The 11,133-nt window shown below is 52.0% G+C and overlaps 1 protein-coding gene across 2 annotated transcripts; it reads right to left on the reverse strand.

Moving 5' to 3' along the window:
- Nucleotides 1-8,575: 8,575 nt before the first annotated feature.
- On the reverse strand, nucleotides 8,576-11,133 carry HPCAL4 (hippocalcin like 4). Of its 2 annotated transcripts, XM_060082473.1 has the most exons (3): nucleotides 10,972-11,133; nucleotides 10,628-10,843; nucleotides 8,576-8,773 (listed from the first exon to the last, which is right to left on the reverse strand). In XM_060082473.1, exons 1-3 carry the CDS (start codon nucleotides 11,131-11,133, stop codon nucleotides 8,576-8,578), a joined length of 576 nt encoding a protein of 191 aa, XP_059938456.1. The 2 variants fall into 2 exon arrangements, with proteins under 2 accessions (XP_059938456.1, XP_059938464.1); XM_060082481.1 differs by lacking the exon at nucleotides 10,628-10,843.

Here is an 11,133-nt window from a genome sequence, read left to right on the forward strand (position 1 = left end):
GAGGGGCGGTTGGACCCTCGGGCTCGCAGGAGGAGGGGGCCTAAGCCGGGCCTGCGGGCTGCTGCGGGTTCGGGATTGCGGGGATCGTGTTCTTCGCAGGAGCTATTCGGTACCGAGAGAAGGGGAGGCCTGCCAACTTTTTTCCCCCGGGGTGGGGATCCACAAAGGAGAAAATGCAAAGCTAGCCGCCCCCACAAAACAAAAGCTGGCCCCCGTCTTTCCCCTCTGATGCCAGGACAGTGGGACCCTGAGCGGCGTCCTCTTCCCTCAAACCCTAGTCCATTCCGCGGAGGGGGAGGAGGTGGTGGATGGACAGCTCCATCCACGAGCAGGAGCCTGCTCCTAGCTGGGGGCACAGCGGAGGGCCCAGCCGGGCAGCTCTTCCCCACCAAAGCGGAGGTGCCCTTGAAGCCGGTGGCGAGACCAGGCTCCCCTTGGCCTGGCGGGGGCCCCAGACCAGAGAGACTCCCGGGGCCCCCGGTTCCTGCTGGCCCCTTGATGGCCAGCAGGGGGAGCGCACTCCCAGGTACCACCTGCTGAGCTTGGTTAGTTACACGCCATGAAGTGGCTGGATGGAAAGAGGAAAGAAAAGGAGCCTAGGAACCCAAGAGTCTTAGACCAACATCCTGGAGTTCTAGGGCATTGCCCTCCTTGGTGCAGACCCCGAGGTGCAGACATTAATGCCCCTCATTCCAAGGCACAGGCTAGGAAGCAGACAAGGGGCATCGCTGCTTGTGTCTAGAAGTGTGCAAAGATGGCTGGGAGCAGCAGGAGAAAATACTGGCTTAGCCTGGTGGACGTCTGACTGGGATGCGGTACAGAATGGAGGGGTCTGCCCAGCCTCCATCATGACCTGGGAGGAACCAACCAAACCTTGCATGGGAGAAAAGGAGAAATAATCATAACAGAAAGTTTTAGGATTGGGGGAAGTATGTTTAGACTTGTCCTTCTCCAGGCTTGGTAGATTGTTTCCATAGATAGCCTCAAACTCTCTCCCATCCTGCTTGCTCTTTGGCAATGTGACTTGGACACTTCTCGCATCCAGAGGTGGAGCTGAATCTGAGTTGACCCAGCGTCTTGCTTTGACTTGCTTTGACTAATAGAATGCTGTAAAAGTGATGCTGTGTGATTTCTAAGCTTAAGCCTTAAGAGGCCTTGCAGCTTCCATTTTTGCCCTCTTGAGAGCCGGCTACTATGTAAAGAAGTCTGGAAAGGCCACATGGAGAGGCAGAGAGGCCCTGGAGGATAAGAAGCCAGTGGAGGACGGTGGTTTCCCAGGCAACTGTCAGCATCAATTGCCAGACATATGAGTGAGGTCATCTTACTGTTCCAGCCCCAGCGCAGCTCCTAGTGGGGTGCAGCAGGAGAAGTGACCTCCACCAACAGCACATAAAGTAGCAAAACCTCCCAGCTGAGCCCAGCCAACCCAAAGAATCATGAAAAATGATACGTTTTTATCGTTTTAAGCATTACATTTTGGGGTGGCTTGTTACACAGCAATAAATAATGAAACTCTAGGAAGGGGTCTATTATTCTCAGGTACCTCATGGAGGAGGAGGAGGAGGAGGAGGAGGTCATCAGGGAGAATGTATAGAGTTATTTGGATGGCAGTGAGCACCTGACCCAAAGGTGAACCATCCCCATGCTGTGCAGTGACCTTTGACCTGGGTAGTAGCCTGGGTTGAAAAGATGACCTGGGCCAACCAGATTCCTCTTTCTCAGGAATTATGAATTGGGAAACAGGGGCTGGATAGTCAACTGTAAGAACAGAAGCCAAGGATGCTGCGAAATACAGCTGGCTTCCAAGAGGCCTGGATGGGCCTTAGCCAGCTGCAGTTACATGCAACATAAATCTAAGAGGGAGCAGAAACTCTGTGAGCAGAATGAGCCCATCAGCATAAAGATGGAAAAGGGTTTCTGCAGAGGGCAGCAGAGACCCCATGAAAGAGAAACCGTGCTGCCCTGAGAGGGAGCTGCTTCTGGTCCTGATCGTTTCCCAAGTCCTAGCTGAAGCCTGGCTATAATGCCCATCTCTAAATTTCCATGAGATTCTCTACATTGCTTCAACAAATGCCCCTCAGAAAGGTGGTGGCTATTGGATTTGCTTGACTAGCAAATTTTCCCACCCTCTCCTCCTAGTAACAGGCCCTGCCTCCCTGGTCACAGGAATAGGCATGCGATGCTGCCCAGTCATATAACTCTATTTCCCTGGACACAGTGATTGAGCCACAGTGGGGATGTGACCTCAGCTGCGCCGGACTCTTGTACAGGGATGCTGGGAGATTTTGGCTCTGTCTTCTCTGGGGTTATTAATCGGGGACAATCTGAGCTGAGACCCATCTTTCCCTGTGGCGGGAGAAGCCCATCTGAAGAGGACTCATTATCCCCGCATCTGAACTGCTCCCGCTGTGGGCTGGTCTTCAGCAAGACCAGGGGTGGAAGCCACCTCCTCCATGAAGCCTCCCTTCATCCTTTACCTGTCCCCCTCCCCTTCTCCTCCCCTACCTCCTGCCCCGCCCCAGGCAAGACCCTCCCCTCCTCTGATGCCCAGAGCTCAAGCTTCGTTACCTCCCTTTTCACATCTTGATTTGGATTCCCTCCCGTGGGTGAGAAAGCACTATAAGCAGTGGCCTTGAAGTTAGGAGACCTGAGTTCAGGTCCCAGCCTTACCATCCATTCTCTAAGCCTTCATTTCCTGTCTTTTTTTTTTTTTTTTTTTCTTTTTTAAACAGAGACTTAAATGTGTGTTCAGCTCAGCTGACAGGGAATCACATGGGAAGCTCTTTGGTTACTATGATGGACTGTGTACACATGAGGGGCCAATTGTTTGAGGTCTGCGAGGGCTTCACAGAGGAGGAGATCATTGAGACAGGGGCACGGGTGGCCCAGGGAGGGGCAATGGCTTGCGCACAGGCACAGAGGCCTAAGAGATCCCTTAGGGAAACAGAGGGCAATTCAGGTGACTCAAGTGCAGGAGGGGGAGATGGGGCTTAGAGCAGACTTCTGAGGTCAGCAGGGGACAGATCATGCAGGGCTGTGAGGGACTTCGAAGGAGCTTATGATACTGAGGGAAGAAGGGGGGCATTGGAGAGTTGACATGGTCAGATTGCTGCTTTAGGAAGATCACTCTGGTTCCTTAGGGGCAGATGGTCCAGAGGGCAAACTTGAAAGCAGAAGCTGGACTGACCTGTGACCTCAAGACAGGCAGGAACTAGACTCCCTTTCCCCTCAGTGTGGTTTCAGCTGCAAGTAGCAGTCCCCCCACCACCAGTTCTCAGGCTTCTGAGTCACCTCCTTAGGTTCATGGTTGCCCTGAGGCCAGGTCAGCCTCATTCCTCTGTCCTAATTGCTTCCTGTCAAGGGAGCTGGCCCCCTCCAAGCGTCCTTGAGAAAACCCTTGCAAAAGTAATTGAGCGTTTCAGGAAGAAGCAGGCACCTCCAGCTGCCACTGCACCTGCCGCCCCCCCCACCCCCGCCCTGCCCCGGGCTCCCTGCAGAGAACAGCTCTTCTCTGGCTTTAGGGGGGGCGTTCTGAGAAAAACACTTCACCACCAATTCCCATCCCCACCCCACTACATTTGGGTCAGTGTAGGGTGTCTCAGGGCTCTGGACTCCTGAGGATGGTGGAACAGTGTCTGCACTACACAACACCCTTGACCAGGAGGGCAGGTAGAGGCTGAGATCCAGGCTGGCTGCCACTTGACAAGCTGTGCATCGTGGCATGACAAGGCTGTATTTGTTCAGAAAAGGGGTATATTTTTCTCATTAGCCCAAAGGTGCCATCCATTGGCCGAGCTGAATGCTTATGGGACTGTTACACTCAAAGGGGCACCTTTTCCTAATTCGTGCAAAGAGCCCCAGATGGACTACTTGTAATCCTGGCTCTCAGCCTTTCTACCCGCTGCCCACTACCAACTCATCTGGGCTCTCACAATGCCTTCCACTGGACACAAGGAGAAACTGAGTCCAAGGTCTCCTGCCACTAGCTCTGCCCACAGACCCCGCAAATCAGTTCTGGTCTGGCCATCGATGAATGGACCGTGGCCTCCCACCAAAAGATTCTTTCTCTTGAGAACTGGATGAAGAGACACAGAAGGGAACTGTCAGTTGCTGGTGAGTCTGGATACAGAGTTGGAGATGCAGCCACTTTGTGTTGGGAAACCATGGATGTCTGAAGAGAAATTAAAGAAGAGAGCACAGGGCTTCCCTGGTGGCACAGTGGTTGAGAGTCCGCCTGCCGATGCAGGGGACACAGGTTCGTGCCCCGGTCTGGGAAGATCCCACATGCCGCGGAGCGGCTGGGCCCGTGAGCCATGGCCGCTGAGCCTGCGCGTCCGGAGCCTGTGCTCCGCAACGGGAGAGGCCGCACAGTGAGAGGCCCGCGTACCGCAAAAAAAAAAAGAGCACAGATGTGAATGTTGCCAAAGGGATGAGAACCCGCAGGCCCAGAGATGAGAGGACAGAGGCCCCACTGAGAGTTCCAGTTCTCCTGAGGCCCAGACATTCTTGAATTTCCATCTTTAGGGTCCCTTGTAATCTGCTCACCCCTTTCTTTGAACTAGCTCGTGTGGGTCTCTGTTCCACGTAACCTAGAACAAGGACCTCAGCCCCAAGGAGGATGCTGAGGTTCCCCCACTGTGTGAGCTTCCTCAGGCCTCTTCTCCCCCTTTCCCCTCACCCCAGCCCTATCTCAGCTTAGGGAAGAGAAGGAGCCCTTGGTACGGTCACATCTTTTATTCACTGTCAGTGGAAAAAAAAAATACACCACACAGCACAGGGTCAAACACTGAGGACATTCACTGCAGGCACAGCCTGGAGCAGCACATCTGAAGGGGACAGGGGGCCATGCTGGAGAATGAGTTGGGAGGCCACCCAGCCCCCCACCCCCCACCCCACCCCCAGCTTTTCTCCAGGCCTCCACCCTCCTGCAGCCTCCACCAAAGCAGGAAGGGCCATACACCCTGGAGGTCCAGTCCTGCCCCCAACACTCTGGCAAAGGTAAAAGAAAACGCTGAAAAGTTCAGAAAAAAAAATTCCGTATTTTTCTGAGACTTTTCAATTGCATATTTGAATTGTTTTTCAAAACTGATGAATAAAATATGTAAGAAATGTATTCATGCCCCCACAGTGATCTCTAAAGTCAGCACAAAGCCTCACCCAGGGTGGATCTTCAGGAAATATTTGTTGCTTTAGTAAATTTTTGTGTAAAAATATTTAGTGTCAGCTTTCTACCCTGCCCAGCTTCTTCTCTTCTTCTCTCTCTTTCCCTTCTCTCCCCTCTCCTCCTTCTCTCTCTTTGCAGCAGGATGAATTTCTACCTCTGGGGACTCTGCCATTATCAGGAAAAGATTCAGTGCCTTTGCTTATGGGCTTCCTTCTTCTTAACTTTTGATTTAAACGTAAGTCATATAATCTTGAGTACAGCTCAAAAGACTAGAGTGGCCATCTGAAGTTGCCCTTGGTGGTGACTTTTAGAGATAAGAAATAAGGGCCCCCCTTCAATTAGCCCAAAAGGATGAATGAAGACAGAATACAGTATGAAGGCAGATTTGGGGACCTTGTAATTCACAGAGTTGCTGCAAGAAGATACAGAACTTCAAAAGAGAGTTTGGATATTTCAGCATTTTAACTGTGTATATTTTTGTGTCTAGGCGTGTCATACTTCAGTCTCTGCTAACCCTGTGCCCTGTGGCAAGTCCCTCTTAGCTGGGGCAGGGATGGGAGGCCTGCCTCTCTTCTCAAGGCAGGGCCGGTGCTCTACCACAGGAATTCCCAAGCACACAGTCCCTGGGGACATCCAGGAGCAAGTGGGAGCAAGATCTGGCCCGCCTGTGGCTCTTCCCATCAGCAAGATGGTGGTCCCAGTTCCCAGCCTGGCATTATGTGTTCACACTGCTGGGAAGTCTGAGAATCTTTGGCCTGACCATCAAACATCACCCATGGGTATATGTCCAGAAGCTTGGAGTGATCAAACATGCCTTCATGGGTAGGACTTGCCCACCATCTAGGAAAAAACAGAACAGTTCTCTCAGGGAGGAAGATAATAAAGACAGTGAAAGATGCTTCCCGGGTTGAGTCAGAGGCCTCCTAGGAGAGCATTGACCTGTTAGCAGAGCTGCCCAGAAATAGAAAATAAGATGCTTGAAAATGTGGGGACTTCAATCAAGCTCCTATTTCTTTATGGAAGACCACAGCCTCAGAAACTTCTTAGCAGGAAGCCTGTAGAAGACCAAAACCAACTTAGCTTGTCCTACAGTCAACCTCTGTACAACTCAGAGTCAGAGGAATGAGCAGGGAAGACGCTCTGAAGGGAAGAAACCCTTGTAGAGCCCTGGGTTCAAGTCTTGGCACTGTGCCACCTCCTGACTGTGCTCTGGCACAAGGAACTCTACTCTGTGCCTCAGCTTCCACATCTGGAGAAATGGAATGAAAACTCCTATTTCCCTAGGCTGTGAGGATAGAATGAGAGGGGTCAATGCAAGCCATGAAGTTCTGTGTGACTGTGAGTTAGGTTAGAGTCAACGTTGGGGGGATAGGAACCCCACTTTATAAAAGCCTTCCACTGGAAGTCTCAGCTGAGCTGGGCTGTTGAGTCCCTATGTATCTCTGGTGTTGACTGACAGCACAAGACACACTTAATGGCCAGCTCCTGAGAGCAATGAAACATTCCTTGAGACATTACTGGATAAAAACTTGCTAGTTACTGCCCAAGGATGTGAATTCCCCAGTCTTACCATGTGGCCGGTCATTGGCAGGATAAAAAGAGGGTGGCAACCCAGCGGACTTGCTACCCCTAAGGGCAGCAAGAAGGAAAGTCTAATAGAATTTGAGACCACAGGTCAGCATCCCCAAGAGTTTCCACCTGCAGAGAGGGAGGACAGGTGAGCACTCAAAAGTAAGAGGTATGCTGCATCTCTTTCCTGAAGATACAATCCCGCACCCCCCAACCCAGCAATCATTCCCTGCTCCCACCCTGGGCTGACAGCACCTGTGTACTAGACTATTTTCACCAGCAGTTCAAGAGAAAATCCACTGTCACTGCACATTGAAGCTAATTTCTGATTACAAGCACAGGAGAAAGTAAAGTGAAAGACTTGATGAAGAAGCAAGATTAATTTTCTGGCAGTCAAAGCATGCAGCTGTATAGCTCATGGATCCAAAATTGGAAAGCAGACATTGGGAAAGCAAAGCCAGTGCACTTGGAAGATGATGAATTACCTGGTGGACTTAGGATTTGGGGATAGAAAAAGCCTTTCAATGGAGCATGCCCAGCACATTTTTAGGCATTTGGTCCATAAGTGCAGCCTGGCAGCCAAAACAGCGGCCGGCTGGTCCTCTTCTTCTAGTTCCGTCTGCTTCTGTAGCAGTGAAAGAATAAGCCCATCCTTAAACTACACCAAATCCAGATGTGGGAACTACACTTGTCTCACTCTTGGCAAACACTGTGTTCTCTGTTTCTGAAGTCAGCACCTAATCAGAATAAATGCACAGCAGAGACTTGCTCACTGAATTGAAAAAGATCATTAAAAAGGAAGCAGCAGAAACTGCTGACTGTGACAGCTCAGGACTTAGCCTGATAAGAAAAACTGTCATCTGGTAAGTTGGGTGATATTTTCTCTTTTTTCTCAGTTCTTTTTTCCCCCTGAAAATTAGCATTTTCTGTATTCATTTAGTCATTTTACAAGAAACCAAGTAATATAAAGTATGTTTTAATATCCTCAACTAATAAAATGATTTTAGCTCTTTTAAAGGGTACTAAAAATATAAGTATTACATAAATTTCAATTTTTCTTAAAATTCCCCCTGACATGGTTCCTAGACTTCCAAACACTTTTCATTTCATCCTTCTGCAGCTCTGTGTGGAGCTGAGCAGAAAGATTTAATAGTTCCTCTCAAACTAACCAGCCTCACCGCACCCTCTGCTCACCTGTGCTCAACATCCCTGTCTGAGACCCTGACCACTAACTACCCTACGAGCTGCCGGAGGGCACAGAATGAGTCTTGTAAACTACCATAGCCTTAGCACCTAGAGGTGCCTGGCACTGAACAGGTGCTCAATAAATGTTAGCTGAAGAAAGGACTGAATGAACACTCCAAAGGCTGGGGCCAGTGGGGCCAGGTAGAGTCATGGGGGCAGGACACAGACCACCTTTAAGGGATCTGGGTCCTCAGCAAAGGACAGACCCAATTTGGCCCTTTAACCGGGGTCTGTGGGACCACATCCTATAAAGCACAATCCCAGGAAGAACAGAATTTCAAAGAAGAACCCAGCCCCCCTCCTTCACCCTGCACCTTGATGCAAAAACCAACTCCCCTATGCCCAGTGGATGTTGATTCTGGGCCAAGACTGGGGCTGGGGCTAGACCATAGGATACCTGAGGATCTGTCTCTATTCCAGAGTTAGGTGGTCCCTCAAGGATCTCGGTTGAGGGGAGCAAGGACTTGGGCAGAGGGGTGGGTGGGCCAGAGAGTGAGGCTGGAGTCCCCCTCCCCCTGGGGAAGGGCCAGCCAGAGGTCACTGGGTTGGGAGGTGGCCACGCCCCTCCTGGCCAGGGGCCCTGCCCCTCACCAGCCTCTACTTCTGCATGTCACACTGCAGCAGCAGCACAATAGACGGGTCACTCTTGGCCGCCTCCTTGAACTCCTCCAGTGTAATCTGGTCGTCCTTATCCTGGTCCATCTTCTTGAAGATCTTGTCCACACGCTGCTGGGGCGTGAGCCCATCCTGGTTCATGCGCATCATGATCACAGTGCCCACCATCTTGTAGATAGCCTGGTGGGGCAAGGAGGGAGGTGTGAACACTCACAATGGGAAGGGAGGATTGGGGGTGAATGAAAGGGCCTGGGGGTGGGCATGGAGAACACTGGGAGATGTGAGGATACTGGAAGGTGACAAATGGTCATTAAGACTGGATATTTGGGGCTTCCCTGGTGGCGCAGTGGTTGAGAATCTGCCTGCCAATGCAGGGGACACGGGTTCGAGTCCTGGTCTGGGAGGATCCCACATGCCACGGAGCAACTAGGCCCGTGAGCCACAACTACTGAGCTTGCGCGTCTGGAGCCTGTGCTCTGCAACAAGAGAGGCCACGATAGTGAGAGGCCCGCGCACCACGATGAAGAGTGGCCCCCGCTTGCCACAACTAGAGAAGCCCTCGCACAGAAACGAAGACCCAACACAGCCAAACATAAACAAATAAATAAATAAATTTATTAAAAAAAAAAAAAGACTGGATATTTAATGAGCATCTCACATCAAACATGTCTACTACCCAACTCTTCACCTCCAACCTGCTCAGGCCCCAGCATGCCCTGTCTCGGTGAACAGCAAATTCATTCTTCTAGATGTTCAGACCAAAAACCTTGATGCCATTCTCGACTCTCCTTTTCTCACACCCATATCCAATCTTTCAGCAAATCTTGTCAGCCTTCATTTTGTAATAGGTCCAATAACCAGCCACTGCCTACTACCTCCACTGCTCCATGGTTGTTGCCTCCAACCCCTCCTGACCAGACTGCTGTGGAAGTCTCCCAGCTGGTCTCCCTAATTCTGCTGCCCTCCCACCCCCTATTCCACACAGAGAAGAGAGACAGCCCTTAAGGGCCTCCCATCTCACTCAGAAGAAAGTCAAGTCTCTACCCCAGACTATGATGCTAAGAGATGGACTCCTGGCTACCTATCTGACCCTCTTCCTACCATTCTCCCCTTGCTGACTTCTCTCCCACCACCCTGGCCTCCTGGCCACTCCTTGAACACTGAAAACACAGTCTAACCTCAGGGTCTTTGCACTTATTGTTCCCCATGCACAGATCACTCTTCCCCCAGACACCTAACCTACGTGGTGAGCTCCCTCACCTTATCCAGGTCGCTGCTCACCTTTCACCTCACACAAAATTGCTTTTCCTCCATCGCTCTCTCCCCTCACTTTGCTTTGCTTACCTTCTTCATAACACTTACTGCCTGACACAGCCTAAGTTTTGTTGCTGTTAAATTTTCTCACTAGAAGGAATGTCTCATGAAACCAAGAACTTTTTTTTTTTTTTGCGGTTCGCAGGCCTCTCACTGTTGTGGCCTCTCCCGTTGCGGAGCACAGGCTCCAGATGCGCAGGCTCAGCGGCCATGGCTCACAGGCCTAGCCGCTCCGTGGCATGTGGGATCTTCCCAGACCGGGGCACGAAGCGGACTCTCAACCACTGCGCCACCAGGGAAGCCCAAACCAAGAACTTTGAACAGTGCCTGGCACGTGGCAGGCACTCAGTATACATTTGTTGAAATAATAATGAGTTAACTTAGACTCTGGAGTCAGACTCCTTCGACTGGAATCATGAACCGCCACTTGATTCATCTCCTCATCCGTAAAATGGGATTTCTAACAGTACCTACTCCCTGGAGTTGTTGGGTAAAGCACTATAGCACAAGACCTGTCCCACACTGAGCACCCAACCAATGCTACCCACTGGATCCTGGGAGGAGGGAGGAGGGAGGAGGGGAGTGGTGGGGTGTCCCGAGGTGGCTCCCGAGGCCTGGGTGGAGGGTGGCTGGAGAGGGCGGTGCCAGAGAAGGGCCCCGCAGCGAAGACAGGCGTGTCACCCCAGCACACCCCGGTCTCTGGGATCCGCCCCAGCGCACCTCGATGATCTCCAGCATCTCGAGGCGCGTGATGCGCCCGTCGCCGTCCAGGTCGTACATCTCAAAGGCCCAGTTGAGTTTCTGCTCGAAGCTGCCGCGGGAGGTGACCGAAAGGGCGCAGATGAACTCCCGGAAGTCGATGGTGCCGTCGCCGTTCTTGTCGAAGGTGCGGAAAGCGTGCTGCGCAAACTTGGAGGCGTCGCCGTAGGGGAAGAACTGAGGCGGGGACACTGGAATTGCGGCACCGCAACAGCCTGGCGCTCCCAGTCCGCCCCCGCCCCGCAGAGTGCCTGGCCCCGCCCCCGCCCGTCCGGCCCGCCCCCGGAGTGCCTGGCCCCGCCTACCTTGATGTAGAGCTGCTGGAACTCCTCCAGGTTGAGGATGCCGCTGGGGCAGTCCTTCAGGAAGCCCTTGTACCACTGCTTCAGCTCCTGCTCACTGAACTCGGTGTTTTGAACCAGGTCGTCCAGTACCTCTGGGGCCAGCTTGCTGTTGGTCTTCCCCAT

Source organism: Mesoplodon densirostris, chromosome 2 (assembly GCF_025265405.1).
Source record: "Mesoplodon densirostris isolate mMesDen1 chromosome 2, mMesDen1 primary haplotype, whole genome shotgun sequence".
In the NCBI taxonomy this organism is placed as follows: domain Eukaryota; kingdom Metazoa; phylum Chordata; class Mammalia; order Artiodactyla; family Ziphiidae; genus Mesoplodon; species Mesoplodon densirostris.